Raw genomic sequence first — 16,372 nt, 5'->3', positions numbered from 1 at the left:
GAGCAAGACTCCGTCTCAAAAAAAAAAAAAAAGGCTAAAATGGTAAATTTTCTGTTATGTTTATTTTATCACAATAAAAACAAAACAACAAACCAACCAACCAACCTGAAGACTAAAGTCAAGAAAAAGAAAATGGCAAAGATCTAGTCCTGGAATTAATTTTTAAGGGCAATTATAGAGTCACCTTTTCTGAAGAATTTAAAAAAAAAAAAGAAGAAGAAGAAGAATAGCTTCCCTTCTGAGTATGAAGGCTTAAATGGATTCTTTTTATTATTTTATTTTTATTTTTAATTTTATTTTTATTTTTATTTTTATTTTCTTGTCACCCAGGCTGCAGTACAGTGGCACAATGTCTGCTCACTGCAACCTTCGCCTCCCAGGTTCTAGTGATTCTCCTGCCTCAGCCTCCCTAGTAGCTGGGACTACAGGAACCCACTACCACACCTGGCTAATTCTTTTGTATTTTTAGTAGAGACGGGGTTTCACCATGTTGGCCAGAATGGTTTTGATCTCAACCTTATGATCTGCCCACCTCGGCCTCCCAAAGTGCTGGGATTACAGGCGTGAGCCACTGAGCCCGGCCTTCTTTTTAAAATGGAATAATAGGCTGGGTGTGATGGCTCACATATGTAATCCCAGCACTTTGGGAGGCCAAGGTGGGAGGATCATTTGAGCTCAGGAGTTCAAGACCAGCCTGGGCAACATAGTGAGACCTGTCTCTACAAAAAAAAGATAAAATGGGGTAAAAGTGCAGAATGCTGACTCCCTTGAGGCTTTTCCTAAGTATTCTATTCTATGGCAGATGATACGGCCAGCATGTTTTTTTAATTGTTGTTTTTTGGGGGGTGTGTGGGTGTGTGTGTGTGTGGTGTTTAGGTCATTAAAGAAACGGTTTTATCATCCACTTTCTCTCATGTCCCTTTTCTCATCAGCTGGCATATTCCAGGCCATGTGTCTCCTGATCTGTGCCGAGATGTACCAGGTGTCCAGACTGCAGCACATCTGTGAGCTATTCATCATTACACAGCTGCAGAGCATGCCAAGCAGGGAACTGGCATCCATGAACCTTGATATAGTTGACCTGCTCAAAAAGGCCAAGGTAATTGACTCTGTGTATCTGACAGCCTAATTTTTTATAAAATATTTTTTAAATTATACTATTTTAAAATTTCTCCTTTTTAAGCATACATTAATACTAATCTTAGTTTGGAAGTTTGGCTAATGAGGCTACAGTGCCTTCCCAACAGTTTATCTGGCTAGATAATTTTGAAGCGTTAGGGTTTGTGCGCAGTCCCTTTATAAGGAGGCAAAATGTCCAGACATGGAATTTTTTTAACTAAATAGTGGCCCTTAGCAAAGTCATTTGAATGTGGTGCTATACTGTGTCACATAGGCATTGTAGGAAATATAATTTACATCGAATTTCCCCAAACAATCATATCTTCAGGTTCCTAAAAGGAAAATGACAGAATTGGCCCATATATACTGATAGCAATGGTTAAGTTAAACTCATTTACTTCTTCATTTTTTCATCATATAATGAACATGTTTTGAGGTTTCAGTTGTATGTAGGAGATACTGGTGTGCCTCATTTATCCTTGCAGAATGCCTTTTGTTTTCATGTCTCACTGTGTTAGCAATCACTGCTGTATATATACATGCTTCTTCTGGGCCTCTTGTAAGCTCAGAGTCTTTTGTTTTCAATAATTGTATCATTACTGATTTTAGAGAACGGGGGTCGGGGGTTACATAATTAAGTTAATTTTAAGTAACTGCAGTTACAGAGACCCTAAATTATGAATTGGAGCCAGGTCTGTAAATGAACTAGGACTACTGTGTTGAAATCTACTTCCCAAACCCCCAGATGTGCTCACAGTCAAAAACCTGCCAAATCCTCATTCTCACTTTCTTTCATTCCTGGAAGCAGAAAGCTTATTCGGATGGGCTATCCTACCATTGGTCATTCTGCCATTCCATCCACTGCCCCAGACAGTTTCAGGACTTGCGGTGGTTATGGCATACTCTTGTGTACTCAACTTGTGGTAAGCTGAGCCCTCTAGGTTTTTTTCACAGGAATATATTTGTTTAATCACTACAGAGTGTCAGTAATTCTTGAAATATTATCTGGCATCCAACATATCTATACCTATCAACTTTGACATCCAGGGTTACAAAAGCATGACAACTTTTGTCTCCATCTACATTGCTAAAATGGAGCCACATGATGGGGCAAATTCCAGATCTGTGACAGCTGAATGCTTGCCTCCAAGCTGAGATGAATCAACACTTCTGTTTATAGAAGGGAATTTATTTAAAGCATTTAGGTCTTCTCCTACTATCTCCTTAACTATTTTGGACTTCATTTCTCTTATAATCAAGTCTTAAGATCACCTGTACTTAATATTAGGGCTAAAAACCAATTTAAAAATTGAGTAACACTGATCTCTCTTTGTAATATATTTACATTCATCTCATGATAAATAGTTCCCCTCCAAATTTAGTTTACAATTTTTTAAATTCTTTCTAGTAGTTCCACAATCTCAGTTCATTTTTGATGTATCATTTTCATACTATTCTAACAAGTTGTTCATACTTGTTAAAAAATTGGACACAAGTTTATTTTTCCTTATCTTTTAGTATCCTCTTAAATCGTTTATGTGTAAGAGAACTTCCCGTGTGGTCCCATTGATTTCTTGAGGTGCCTCTCCTCTCTGCCCCCTACATTTCGTTCCTCACCAGAATCATTTTTGATTGCACTGTCAGAAATTCTTGACTTGTTTTCCCTGATTCTGTGGTTTCTGACTCTGTGATTATCTTTATCTTTTCCCCTTGACTTTAAAACAATCTGAGATACCAGCTCAATTTGAATTTTGTTTCTGAAGACTTTTTATTTTCTAAGATTAAGCCTAAATTTACCAGTTTTCCTTTATTCTTTTCCTGGTGGTTCCTAATTTGGCAGTTGTGAATTCCAGATAACAGAAGTTTTCTTCCCAAGTTTTCTTTGAAGTTCCTAGTTTGAGGTTTCACTTTACCAGCCAGTTCACCCTGTTGGTCAGAATTTGGTAAACTTTTCCCTTGCTATTTCTCTGACTTTTAGGAGTGAAATTGTCTTTTAGCAGAATTAGACTCCCAGTAGCTCTCCAAGTAATCAAAATTTCTGATCACTCTGCCAGTTTTGTACTGTGTGTCAGGACACATCTGTCATACTTTCTTAGATAGATGAGCAGTGTGGGTATTCTCTCACTTCTCTGTCCTTTTTCCCCTAACCTCTCTCAGATCTCTACCATGATTTACCTTCAGGTTTCCATCAGGGAGGACTCTTAAAATACAGAGTTGAGATACAGATTCCTTATCTCTACTCCTGTTTAAACCCTATCTGTTTAAACTTTGGTGATTCCTATGAAGTTGTATTTATTCTCGTACTAAAAATTTTAATGCATCTTCTTATTTATAATCTGTATATTAATATTTGGCTACCTGAAGCTACAAGTTATATTTCTGAGAGTTTCTGGGTACTTTCTTTTGAGTTTATGGGTATTTTCTCCACATTCTTCTTGTAGCTGTTACGTTCTATTGCATTTGGCTTATGGCTTTTTAATGCCTTTTTAACAATTCTGTTGCTTATTTCAGTTTGACCCATTTTCTTACATCAACACATATCCTTCTAAAACCTAGTTTTTACAGTGAGACATGTTCCATTCCTGTTACAGAGGCCCTAGATTATGAATCTGGGCCAGGTCTATACATTAGCTAGGACTGCTGTGTTGAAATCTACTTCCCAAACCTCTACATGTGCTACCAATTCCTCATTCTTCAATTCTTTCATTCCTGGAAGCAGAAAGCTCACTCAGTTGTGTCATCCATCCTACTGTATTTAAGATATTTTGGATAATATAATAAGATTTAAGATATTATAATTGTGGACTCTTTGCAAAAGAGTTACAAAAGAATGACAACTTTTATCTTCCATCCACATTGCTAAAATGGAGCCACATGATGGGGCAGATTCCAGATCTGTGACAGCTGAATACTTGCCTCCAAGCTGAGACGAATTCATTCATCAACACTTCTGTTTATAGAAGGGAATTTATTTAAAGCCTCTAGGTCTTCTCCTACTATCTCCTTAACCATTTTGGACTTCATTTCTCTCATAATCAAGTCTTACGATCACCTGTATTTAATATTAGGATAAAAACAAATTTAAAAATTGAGTGTGGACTGTTTGCAAGAGTCCACAATTATAATATCTTAAAGGTATCTTAAATCTTGGTCAAAAATAAAATTCTTCATTTTTAAGCATGCTTTTGTGGCCAGCTGTTTATTTCTGTGACCTCCCTTTTCCTTCTCAATCACAGCCCTTAAAGCAACATCCTAACTTCCTGGTGTTTTGTTATCTGCTCTGGGTTAATCATCTAATAGTAGTGGTGGCTTCTTTAAAAAGCTGAAGGGTCTTACTCTGTTCCCTTGAGATTGCACACATTCATCTGCTAAAAGATAAGGGGAGAAAAAACTGTTAAAATGTTATGTGGGAGTAGATAAACTATAAAGTTATTTCCAGTTCAAAAATTCTGATTTTATGTAATGACAATAACAGGGACCTGTGAATATATGTGTTTAAATACTCTCACACTATACAGCTTTAAAAAAAAAAAAAAGCAGATCCTTGAGTTTTTTTCATTAAGGTTTGAGATTACTAATCACTCTTCAATGTAGCATTACTTGTTGCTTCCTTAATATTTTTGCATCTCCTTAGAAGAGCTATACTTAGCCAAAAGGTGGAAGCAACCCAAATGTACATTGACAGGTGAAGAGATAAACAAAGTGTGGTATATATGTACAATGGGGTATTATTCAGCCTTAAGAAGGAACGAAATTTTGATATCTGCTACAACATGGATGAAACTTGGAAAATATTACCCTAAATGAGCCAATCATAAAAACAAATATTTTACAATTTCACTTATATGAGGTACCTAGAATAGTGAAATTCACAGAGAGAAAGTAAAACAGTGGGTGCTAGGACCTGGTAGGGATAGGGAGAAAACTGTTTAATGGTACAGAGTTTCATTTTGGGGTGATAGAAGAGGTCTGGAAACGGATAGTGGTGTTGGGTTGCCCTACCATGTGTATGTACTTATTAATGACACTTAACTGTACACTTAAGGATTATTAAAATGGTAAGTTTTGTGTTATACATATTGTACCACAATAATAATAAAAAAAGAGTTCTATACTTATGTACCAAAGTTGCCTGCCAGGAAGTCATCTGCGTTGGTGGTTGGATGGATCAGTGAGTGTCACTACGTGGACACCAAGGTGATGATGTCAGTGGCCTGCTTGCTTGGAGTTTTCCCTCCATTAGCAGCTGTTGGAACTCAGAATGGGGAGAATGGAGCTGGAAATCCTGCTCAGTTTACTGTACATCTCATTAAAAGCAAATATTTAGACACAGCTTTCTCTTAGAAACATTTACACATTGAAACCCATGCCTTTGACCGATGGTGTTTCCTTCTCAAAATATGTTTTGACTTGCTCCTCAGGTGAGCTTGTTTCAACATTGCTCACCATCAGCTGCTACACAGATACAGGTGCAGTTAGTGAGGTCCATGGCTTTAGATTAAAAGCTTAAATTAAATCTTCAAGAACCTCAAACAGATGCAGCCATGCATTGCCTAAAGATGTTTGGCCACTCCGGCAGCCATAGATTGTTATTCGCTGTTGGTTTGGCTTCTTCCGAGAATGTACTTTTAACATTATCTGTTAATAGTGCTCCTTCATCCTGTCTATTGTCACAGTAGACTGAAAGCTGCATCAGGTAAAGGCACATGAAACATATATATGGGCTCTCCGTGATTGCTCCCAGGCCGTTCTCTTGATCTAATCATCATACTGGTGGCCATTATGTGCAATGTTGTTTCACTTTTCATTTTTCTTGCAGTTTCACCACTCTGATTGCCTTTCAACCTGGCTACTTCATTTCATTGCTACTAACTACCTCATCTTCAGTCAAAAGCCTGAATTTCAGGATCTTTCAGGTAGATTGCCAATTTCTGTTTTGAAAAGAAAACTTTATGTTCTTTGTTCTTAGATTTGAGACATAAGTTGTAGAAGTAGTGCTTTTAGCAAAATAAGAATAGTCAATGTAATAAATTTGTTGTAAATTATGCAGTGTGGTAATTATGGAAACAATTTATAGTCACCTGTGTTACATAAGCGGCTTAACCTGTGTTACACAAGAAGTTTTCTAATGATTATTTTATAGCTCCCATCCATTTTTAAACACATTTTCTTTCCCCGAAATAGATAAGGTGACAAAATGTGTCCTTAGGTGGCATTTGCTTGTGAAAAATGATATCTTAGTTGTAACTACCTAGGTTAGTAGCAAAGTTTAGACAGTACAGATTTAAAAATTTAACTCTTGTTAACTATATGATATATAGCTTTATTGTACTGGATATCTGTATTTACTGAGCATATCTATATGGGAGTCCATTATATTTGCAATAACAGTTTTTCATATATAAAAGAATGTTGTGAAACTTACTGAGAGTACATGTAATATGTTTTCTAAGGTAAATTATAAAGATTAAAAGCAAAGTGTGAACTACTGAGTACTGCATAAAAGGAAAAAAATGAAAATATAATAGTTGTCAGAATAGACAGTTTAGATGCAATGGTTTGCTCATGTTATTTTCTAGCATAGACTCAAGGAAAATTTGAGCTAAAAAGAAAAGGAAGTGAAAGATTACCTTTTCAAGGAGTTTCACACTCTGGACAAACAAATCTCCGTGGAGATAACTGAAGTGACTTCTAGGGTGGGGGGCAGAAGGTAGGGAGTGGGTGAGGAGAAGAAGAGAGAGAGGGAGTAAAGGAAAGGGGAAAGAGAACGCTAAAATGTACAGCTCTTGGACTCTTCCCTCCCTTCTTCAGTCAGAGTACTTCCACTTTATCTGTTTCATATCTTGAGTTCTACCTAAAATTATACATCCTGAAAAAGACTTTGCTGGTAAAAGATACAAAAATCATATAGTCAAGATGGTGATTCGACCTTGGTGTAATCCCAGCCAACTTGGGAGGCTGAGGCTGAAGGATCACTTGAACCCGGGAGTTTGAGTCCAGCCTGAGCAACATAACGAGACCCCTGTCTCTAAAAGAAAAAAAAAGTAAAAATCTCTTGTTTTTATTCAGCCACTTGTTGTACAGTTAAAGGAAACCCAGGAACACACAATCAGTTTTTAGGAGATGTATTCAGCCAGTCAGCAAACATTATATGTCTATTGGGAGCCTCCTTACGTAAGTCAACTGTTAGTACAGTAGAGAGGCATAATCACATCAAAACAAAACAACAGGTATTAATTAGCTAGGTATTTTGTGCAAGGAAAAAACAAAGTCAGTTCATAAAAAGATAAGGCTTGTGTATACTTGCTGTCAGAAGGAACATTCTACAGTTATTCCTTTTTTTTTTTTTTTTTTTTTTTGAGACAGAGTCTTGCTCTGTTGCCCAGGCTGAAGTGCACTGGCGCCATCTCAGCTCACTGCAAGCTCTGCCTCCCGGGCTCACGCCATTCTCCTGCCTCAGCCTCCCGAGTAGCTGGGACTACAGGCGCCCACCACCATGCCCAGCTAATTTTTTTTTGTATTTTTCGTAGAGACGGGGTTTCACTGTGTTAGCCAGGATGGTCTCGATCTCCTGACTTTGTGATCCGCCCGTCTCGGCCTCCCAAAGTGCTGGGATTACAGGCGTGAGCCACCGCACCCTGTCCAGTATTCTTTAAGTAGCTGCTTCTATAGTTATTTAAGAAGCTAGCTAAAAGTTAAATGAATTGCACTTTGGTCCTGGATCCACTTTCATTATGCTACCTTAGGTCACTCTTATTTGTAAAAGAAGAATAAAATTATTTTCTACTTACTATCTTGTATAGATATGTGGTATATATGGAGTACTATTACAACCTTGGGAGAAAGATGCTCTATAAATCCTTTTAGTTATGAATGTTCATTATATGATATTACTCAATTGCCTATAAAGTATGTTATGACATCTGGCATGGTGCAAAGCAGGGCTTCCAGTGCGATGTGAGGTGGCAGGCTAAGGAGGAGAGGCTGTGTCGATGTTGCCTTCTGTTCCTTTGATGGGAATTAAAAGGGAATCATGAGAACTCACATTCTGCAGTGCCTCTTCCTGTCCAGGGACCTGCTATGAGGTGTCATCCTCTTGGGCAGAGGAAAAAAGCGCCTTTTGGATAAGGGAGAATTTAATTGTCTAAATCAATAGTTACTCACTGGCCGTCTGCGGTTTAGGTGTAGCCTGCCAACGTGTTTTATTTGGACCCCACAGTTAAAAACATATACTGCTGGTATTTAAAAATACCATATTTATGGCTTCTTTTGAAAAATTGGAAGATCTGGCTACCCCAGGCCCATCTTCCTAGTGGCAACATGTGGCTTGACACTGGCGGCCCACCTAAAGGAGTATGCCCTCTCCAGAGGGTCACAGTCACTTCTCTCCAGTGCTTTACACCTGGCCTGCTACACACGGGGACTTGAAGTTGGGAAAGGTTCTTGTCACAGTCACTCTACGGCTTCCTTATAGAACTGCCCATCTTCAGTTTCAAAAGTTCTCAAATTATTATTGGAATTCTGTTGACTGAGAATTTTTCATTTTTAGATGTGTTTAGAAATCAAAAAGTGAGACTGGAAAAGATGTCATGTCAGTACAGGCACAGAGACATCAGAACCCAGTTAAAACATCATTAAGTATTAGGTTTTTATATACTGGACTCATGAACACAAACAGCAGTGCACAGGAATATGTTACCCTTGGCATTTATGGATTCATTATTCTCACAGTTTAATTTAGCTCAATATTATGTGTTATGTGTTATGGCATTGTTTGTTTTGTTTTGTTTTGCTGGCTGCCAGAGCTCATTTGTAATAACTTTTCTCTGGTTTTTGATATTTACTGAGGGAGTAGCCTCATGTCACCTTTGCTTCCTATTGAAACTTAGAGCTAAGCAGCTAGTTTGTATGGTTCTACAGTCTGAATCCAGACCTTATTAATCTGAATTATAATAGATGAGGTTAAACAGTAGATGGAGAATCAAGCGATTCTCCTGCTTCATCCTCCTCGGTAGCTGGGATTATAGGCGTGCGCCACCACACCCAGCTAATTTTTTTTTTTTTTTTTGGTAGAGATGGGGTTTTGCCATGTTGGCCAGGCTGGTCTTGAACTCCTGACCTCAAATAATCTGCCCACCTCGGCCTCCCAAAGTGGTGGGATTACAGACATGAGCCATCGTGCCTGATCTCCAGCAAAGTCTTTATGATCTGTATCTTGTGTCGATCTCTTATCTCATTCTGTAACCTAGAATGCCTAACTGTCTGGGAATGCAGCCCAGTAGGTTTCAGCCTTATTGTCCCCAGCCCCTATTCAAGATGCAGTTGCTCTGGTTCAAATGCCTCTGACAGTTGTGCTTCACCAAAACTAGAGAATGAACAAAGCGAAGGACCCTCCATTCAAGAATGGAGGGATCCAATCCCAAGGCAGGAAGCAGGTCCAGAAAGCAGGCAGGGCAGCAGCAACAGGAAAGAACAGCTTATCTGATGACTGGCTGGGTGGGAAGCACAACTGAGAGGAGTTGAAGGATTTTGGAAGACTAAGTTAGCTACAAAGAAAACTAAGTATTATAAATTGAAGAAAAAAAAAACTATCATATCCAGGAAAAACAAACATTTTATTGAAAAAGAAAAGGAAGCCAGGCTGTAATCCCAGCACTTTGGGAGGCTGAGGCGGGCAGATCACGAGGTCAGGAGATCTACCATCCTGGCCAACAAGGTGAAACCCCATCTCTACTAAAAATACAAAAAATTAGCTGGGCGTGGTGACACACACCTGTAGTCCCAGCTACTCGGGAGGCTGAGGTGGGATAATTGCTTGAACATGGAGGCAGAGGTTGCAGTGAGCTGAGATTGTGCCACTGCACTCCAGCCTAGATGACACAGGGAGACTCCATCTCAAAAAAAAAAAAGAAAAGGAAAATAATCAAATACTACTCAAAGTAGTGGACAAAATGTATATAATTGTAAGTCACATCATAACTTAAATCCTGATACTAATTTAACCAAAATGGTAGTAAATTGTTTGGGAAACCTTGTGAGAATGGTAGGAGATGTATCACAGAGCTTGAATCTCATCTATTAAAGAGGAAATCAATAGCTGATATCTTAATTGATCCACAATAAAACATTGAATTAACATTCTTTTTCTTAACACTTCAGTGGAAGAACGCAGTTTTGTTGAAAAGCACAGATGGCCGTCAAATATGTACTTGAAGCAGCTTGCGGAATACAGGAAGTATATTCACTCCCGGAAATGTCGTTGCTTAGTAATGTAACCTGGAGCTTTTATATACTACATTTCTTTTTTATTATTATGAAGAATGGGATACTTCCAGGTTCTAGTAAAATTCTTCTGACTGAAACCAATGTGGGTGTTAGAAAAATTACCATATAGCTTAATATGTTTATCAGTTCTCTTTGAAAAAAAACTACCATTGTGGTCTTAAAAAGGGAACAAAATATACCATAGGCTAAAACTAAGGCTTTCACTCTAGAATGCAAAGCTGTTTTGCAGCTATGTTTTCCCTTAAAGATGTCCTGTTGCTTTAGTGATATTTAGACCCCTCTCAGTTAAGAAGTGCTTAAATTTTTTAAAAAAAATTTATATAGGATTAATACAGACATTTTATCATGTCTGATTAATTGCTGTATTAAAATAAGGGGCATTTAAAGACCCAGCATAACTATTTGTATAATGAGAAATCTGGAGGAAAACCAATCAGTCCAACATGAGATTTTAGGAATAGTAATTTACCTGCCCCTTGGAAAGTGAAATGCCACTTAGTTCCCAATTGGTGACAGTGTTTGAATCATCATAAAAAAATTTCTGCTTTTCACCTGGACAACCCAATTGAGCCACTTTGTCTCCTTTTGGCAATCTGAGTAGGCAGGGAACCTAGGCAGAGCTGGTTTTCTTAGCATGTAACTTGGGTAGCAGCACAGGGCCCACACTTAGAAGGACCCCGCACTTGGTTCAAGGCTCTGCTATAGCGGAAATTCTTAATGATGTTTGAAGAAGGGCCCCATGATTTCATTTTGTGCTGAGCCCTCAAAATTATGTCTATTTCCTGGCAGGAAATATCCTATGTTTTCTTGCTCAAACAGCTTTCTCTGTTTGAGCAGAAAAGAGGCACTGCTATAAAGGGAAGAGAATGAGGCTCACCGGAGGAAAGAGAACATAGCGAAAATTCCCGCCTTTGGGAAGGTCTGAACCACCCAGGGCCTCCACTGCCACCTTGACTGACAAGGGAGAAATGTGTTGTGTTGCCTTCGCTTTAAACAGTCACAGTTCTTGCTCTATCACAGATGAACAAATACTTTCTTGATCATTCTGTAAGACTAGGAGGTTGGTAAGAGTGACTAACCAGCCTAACTTTAATACACATGTATAAAGATGCTCTCAGAGAAAGATGCTCTGTAGAGAATTTGCTACCGAAGTTGGCTCAAGAATTTTTTTTAGTGTTATTTACCAAGATTAGGACATCAGTGGCTTAAATTCTTTGAATTCTTCTCAAGGACTGCAAGATTATTTGACAAAGAGTAGCATGAATGTTGTCCTCTAAGATTACACAGCAAGTTCAAAGAAAGGATATAAGTCAAAGGCTTGTTACATAGAGGGAGAATGGACTGGGTTAGAGGACAGAATGATAGTTTCTTTCTTTCATATCACATGTATAGAGAAATAATTATATCAGAAACTCACAAACCTAGAGATGGAAAAACAGATTACTGTCTATTGTCAGCATCATTTTAATCTGTAAGTCAGTACTGGAATATGTTTTTCTTTTAATTTCCAGTGACTTTAGAATACACACAGTTTTTCCAACTTTTAAGAATTTTGACTAAATGGTTTTATAGTATATTGTTGGGACCCCATACCGTTAGCCCTTGTGTGTATACCAACACTGCCAGAGTGAAACATTAGGCCAGGCATGGTGGCTCAGGCCTGTAATAACAGCATTTTGGGAGTCTGAGGCAGGTGGATAACTTGAGGTCAGGAGTTCAAAACCAGCCTGGCCAACACAGTGAAACCCTGTCTCTACTAAAAATACAAAATTAGCCGGGTGTGGTGGCACACACCTGTAATCCCAGCTACTCAGGAAGCTGAGTTAGGAAAATCGCTTGAATCCGGGAGGTGGATGTTGTAGTGAGCTGAGATCGTACCACTGCACTCCAACCTGGATGATGAGCGAAACTCCATCTCAAAAAAAACAAAAAAAACCAAAGTGAAATATTAAAAATTCCCTATAGATATATTCCAGGAAACATTTTAATTGGGCAGATTTTAATGAGGGTGTATCAATGAAGATTACTGAAATTGATTTTATGTCTGTTGTATTTTAATCACTTGAGTTAATCAACCACCGGCAAATCCCATTTGACAAGGATTAGCATTGTAAAAAATAGATACTGTGGTAGATTTCTCAAAATTCATTCACATTTAAGACTTTTAAAATGCAATAATAGCCTTTTGTTTTTCATGAGCATATTCTCACCTATATAAATTATGGCATTTAAAGTTCAAACTCAGTAACTTTTAATCTAGGAAATTGAAAAATATAAGTTGCAAAGCAAAAAAAGGCATTTTGAAAATACTATTTAACGTTTAACTAGACTATAGGTAGTTCCTTAAGGTTGTTTGACCTGAAGTGGAGTTGGGTTTGGAAGCTGGTGCCCAGTTGGTGCGGAGCGTGTAATGTTGTTATGAAAGTTCTTTACCACCTGTGTAAGTGACACCAACACCCAGAAGTCATGGCTCTCCAGAGCTAGTCAGAAGAGAAATCAAATTAGTGTTTAAACCCATTTGCATATAGACTCGTCAGTACATTTAACTCAATATAACAAGAAATTGTAAAATACTTATATCTTAGAGAAATGAGTGCTGGTTTTGAGAGTTGTTTTTTACCTGAAAGATTATTTCTAGATGGGTATGTGCTTTGTGCTGGTTTCTGCTTCCATATATTTCCCAGGCATTTTAATTAGAGAAGACACTCTGTGGTAGAACTTTCCTTTCCTTTCTTGGCCAGAGTCTTTACCCTATTTAACCCTTTGTGTATTTCTGACTGCTCACTGTTCATATTATAGGAGACTAGATTTGTAATATAAAACTCTCTATAACACAAATAAAATTAATCCCGTCCAAGCCAGCATGGTGGCTTCATATTGAGTAGTAACAGAAGTCTGAACAATTGGATAAATTTGACTTCCAAGACAGCTAAACTTTTCAACTGCAATTTTAAAAACTACACTACACTGTTATAGTTAATCTGACAAAAATGTCCTCAAAGAGTACTTTATTTTATTTAAAGCATCTGTTTAATTCAACCTTTAATAATTTTGCAAAGAAGGGTATGTGTGTATTTTAATATAGCCTGACCTGAATTTATATGTTTTTAGCTTTAGTATTTAACATTTTGTAACAAATAAACCTTTTTTAAAACAAGTTTAATGAAGCGTCCTGTGGTTATTTTACCTTGGATATTGAAATACTGAAATGAATGCTGCTTTGTATTTCTCAAGCATAATTATGCTTCACAGATAATTTTCATTATGTATAAAATATTTAGAATGTGGCTGATACTATAGATGACTCATATGTGTCGTGGGATAAAGAAATTTATATTATCTTTAACAGTCAAGACCAGAATTTATCTCAGCAAAATAACTGCCTTTATTTAGAAAAGTGCTTTGATAATTAAACATAGAAGTGAGCCCCTTATAGGCTTGAGTGTTGTCTGGGACCAAGGGTTGGGAAGTGGAGAAGCTGCTCTGCATAATAGATGGAAAAGAATCTGGAATTTCCCAGGGCTGAAGATTCCAGGTAGGGAGGGGAAAGAGATGAGACGGCCATACCATGAGAATGGATGGTGCATAGAATGATGCAGCTCCTCCCCAGCAGGTTCCCAAATTTTCAGTAAAGCCTACTAAACTCACGAAGGGCTCCACAGTTCCTTTGAAATTATGTTCCTCACACAGATCTTATCTGGACACACATCTTCATAGAAGAGCCCTATTGCCTTTAGTTACCTCCACAGTCCTCTTTGCCATGAGGCCTTTTATAACTTAGCCCTGTCTTTTCTGCCTGAGCACTCCTCCCACAGGCAGAAAAGGTGCTGCCATCTTGACACACTGGACTGTCCATTAAGATCGTGTACTGGCAGACTTTAAACTCTTCCTATGGCTTGAGGTAGGCTGCCATTCCCTGTCTACTTTGCAAACCCCTGCATATCCTGAAAAGCCCATCTTAAATATCATTTCTCTTTTGTGTTCTGTCACTTTCCCAGGAAGAATTTGTTGCTTTTGTGTGTGTCTTTCCTTAGCTCTTTATTCATACCTTTGTTATGGTGCTTATGGCATTTCTAGGTATTTGTGTATTGGTGGTCTCTACTGGGCTGTTACTTGAGGGGCAGGGACTGTGTCTTGAATTTTCTTCATGACCTGCTTCCCAACCCTCCATCGAGCATAGGGCCTGGCATAACCTGTGTAATACATGGGACTGAAAAGGCCAGATTGCTTCAGTTGGAACAATAGTTGGAAACTTGCAAATGAAAATGAAAAGCATGCTCACACTTGAAACTGCTCAATGTCAGGAGTAGCCAGTATCAGCCAGCATGTGGGACCAGGGTGATCAGCGAGGCCAAGTGTATGGGGAGTTGATGAACATAGAATGGAAAACTGATAAGTGATGGACCACTGAGGAGATGCAGAACATGAACAAAATAGTCCTTGGAGACATCTTCACTGGAGTTTGGGCAGTAAGATGAGATGGGGAGACAGAAGAGTTCTTGTTGGGCATAACGAAGTTGGAAATGCTCTTGGTGCTATACACAGTGTTTGACTGTATGCAGATGTTCCTTTAACTGCATGTACTTAAATTTTCCATGTCCCGAGGCAGGCTGTGTCTCAAAATCTCAGTTGTCCTCTACTGTTATAGCTTAATGTTCAACAGTAAACTAATGATCAGCATTAGCGTAAAAGTGTCTGGCATTCTCTCACATGTTCAGAGCAGAGCTCTCTTATTTATAATTATTTAAGAAAATAGCATGCAATTTATGTCACAGCCTGACAAGTTCTTCCTGCCTGCTGCCTTCCAAAAAAGCAATGCATTGAGAGCAGCAAGTGTTGTAGCAAAGAAACACTTGCAGGCCAGCCAGGTGAGGAGAATGGGAGACTTTTCTTAATCCACCTCCCTAACAATTCAGCTACTAGGGTTTTCAAGGGTACTTTGGTGGGTAGGGAGCTGGGGAACTGAAATAATTGATTGGCTGGGGATGGAATTACAGGGGTGTGTGTCTAAACTGCCTTCATGCATCTGAGTCAGTTCTGAGGTGGGGGTCTCAGGACCAGGTGGTATCTCTTGGTCTACCAAAATGCTAAATCTGAAAAATACCTGAAAAACCAGTTCTCTGGGTTTCAAAATAGTGATATTATCCATAGGAGTAGTTGGGGAAATTACAAATTTTGCAGCCTTCGGTTGTATAAGTCTGGGGCAGTAAGCAACTTATAGAAACACAAGCAAACAATGGATGGTTATTGTTCACCCATGCCTATTCTTTAGCAAAGTTCAGGCCCCTACCATAATTCATAATACCTCGTGTTGGTATTTGCAAATGCGGTTTCAATTTTTGAACAAGGAGATCAGTTCAAGGAGGGAAAGGACTGTTATGATTTCCACACAAGAGTGAGCAAAAGCACTTTAGCCTGTTAGAAGCAAGATGGAGTCAGTTATGTTAAACTTCCCTTACTACTATAATTTTTGCAAAGGCAGTTTCATTTAATGGACAGGATATATTATTATTTTTTAATTAAGGAGAAAGGAATGGGGATCTCAACCCCTCTTCCTTTGTTGGACACTTGGAAGATCTGAAGAACTTTTTAACTCAAAAACATATGAACAAAATCCAAAACATTAACTTGCCTTGAAGGTCAAGCCCAGTCCCTCATCTTTGACTTAGTGCCTATCCTGTTTTGTTCATGCCCAAGCAAGATTCTGTTTCTTCCCCTACTACCTACATCACCACTAAAATGCTTTTGCTTTCAATACTTGTAACCTCTCGGACTCCAAAGGTCCCAGTGGTTTGATCTCTGATATGTCATATTCAAACTGAATGGTTCAACACTCAGAAATTACTGAAAGGGGTCTCATTCTCTTTATTTTTTGATGGTTAACATTGTGTAAAAGGTAATATATTTGCCTGGTTCAAAGCTCAAAATAATATAAAAAGTCAACTTTGAGAAGAAAGTGCTAGCTCCC

At 38.3% G+C, this 16,372-nt stretch overlaps 2 protein-coding genes across 3 annotated transcripts in view; one reads left to right on the top strand and one right to left on the bottom strand.

Annotated features, from left to right (window-relative positions):
• The window catches only part of RHOBTB3 (Rho related BTB domain containing 3), a 62,400-nt gene extending 51,692 nt beyond the window's left edge, over positions 1 to 10,708 (top strand). For both annotated transcript variants that reach the window (XM_033179071.1, XM_033179072.1), the window contains exons 10-12: positions 933 to 1,099; positions 5,939 to 6,035; positions 10,279 to 10,708. In XM_033179071.1, coding sequence (XP_033034962.1) covers positions 933 to 1,099; positions 5,939 to 6,035; positions 10,279 to 10,394 — 380 coding nt within the window. In that variant the 3' untranslated portion in view covers positions 10,395 to 10,708. The remainder of the gene's footprint in view (positions 1 to 932; positions 1,100 to 5,938; positions 6,036 to 10,278) is intronic.
• Positions 1 to 16,372, bottom strand: part of GLRX (glutaredoxin) — a 44,084-nt gene that overhangs the window by 4,401 nt on the left and 23,311 nt on the right. The window lies entirely within an intron of this gene.

The sequence above is a fragment of the Trachypithecus francoisi genome, unplaced genomic scaffold, assembly GCF_009764315.1.
Source record: "Trachypithecus francoisi isolate TF-2019V2 unplaced genomic scaffold, Tfra_2.0 Lachesis_group2, whole genome shotgun sequence".
NCBI classification, from domain to species: domain Eukaryota; kingdom Metazoa; phylum Chordata; class Mammalia; order Primates; family Cercopithecidae; genus Trachypithecus; species Trachypithecus francoisi.
This window is presented reverse-complemented; position numbering and strand designations above follow the sequence as displayed.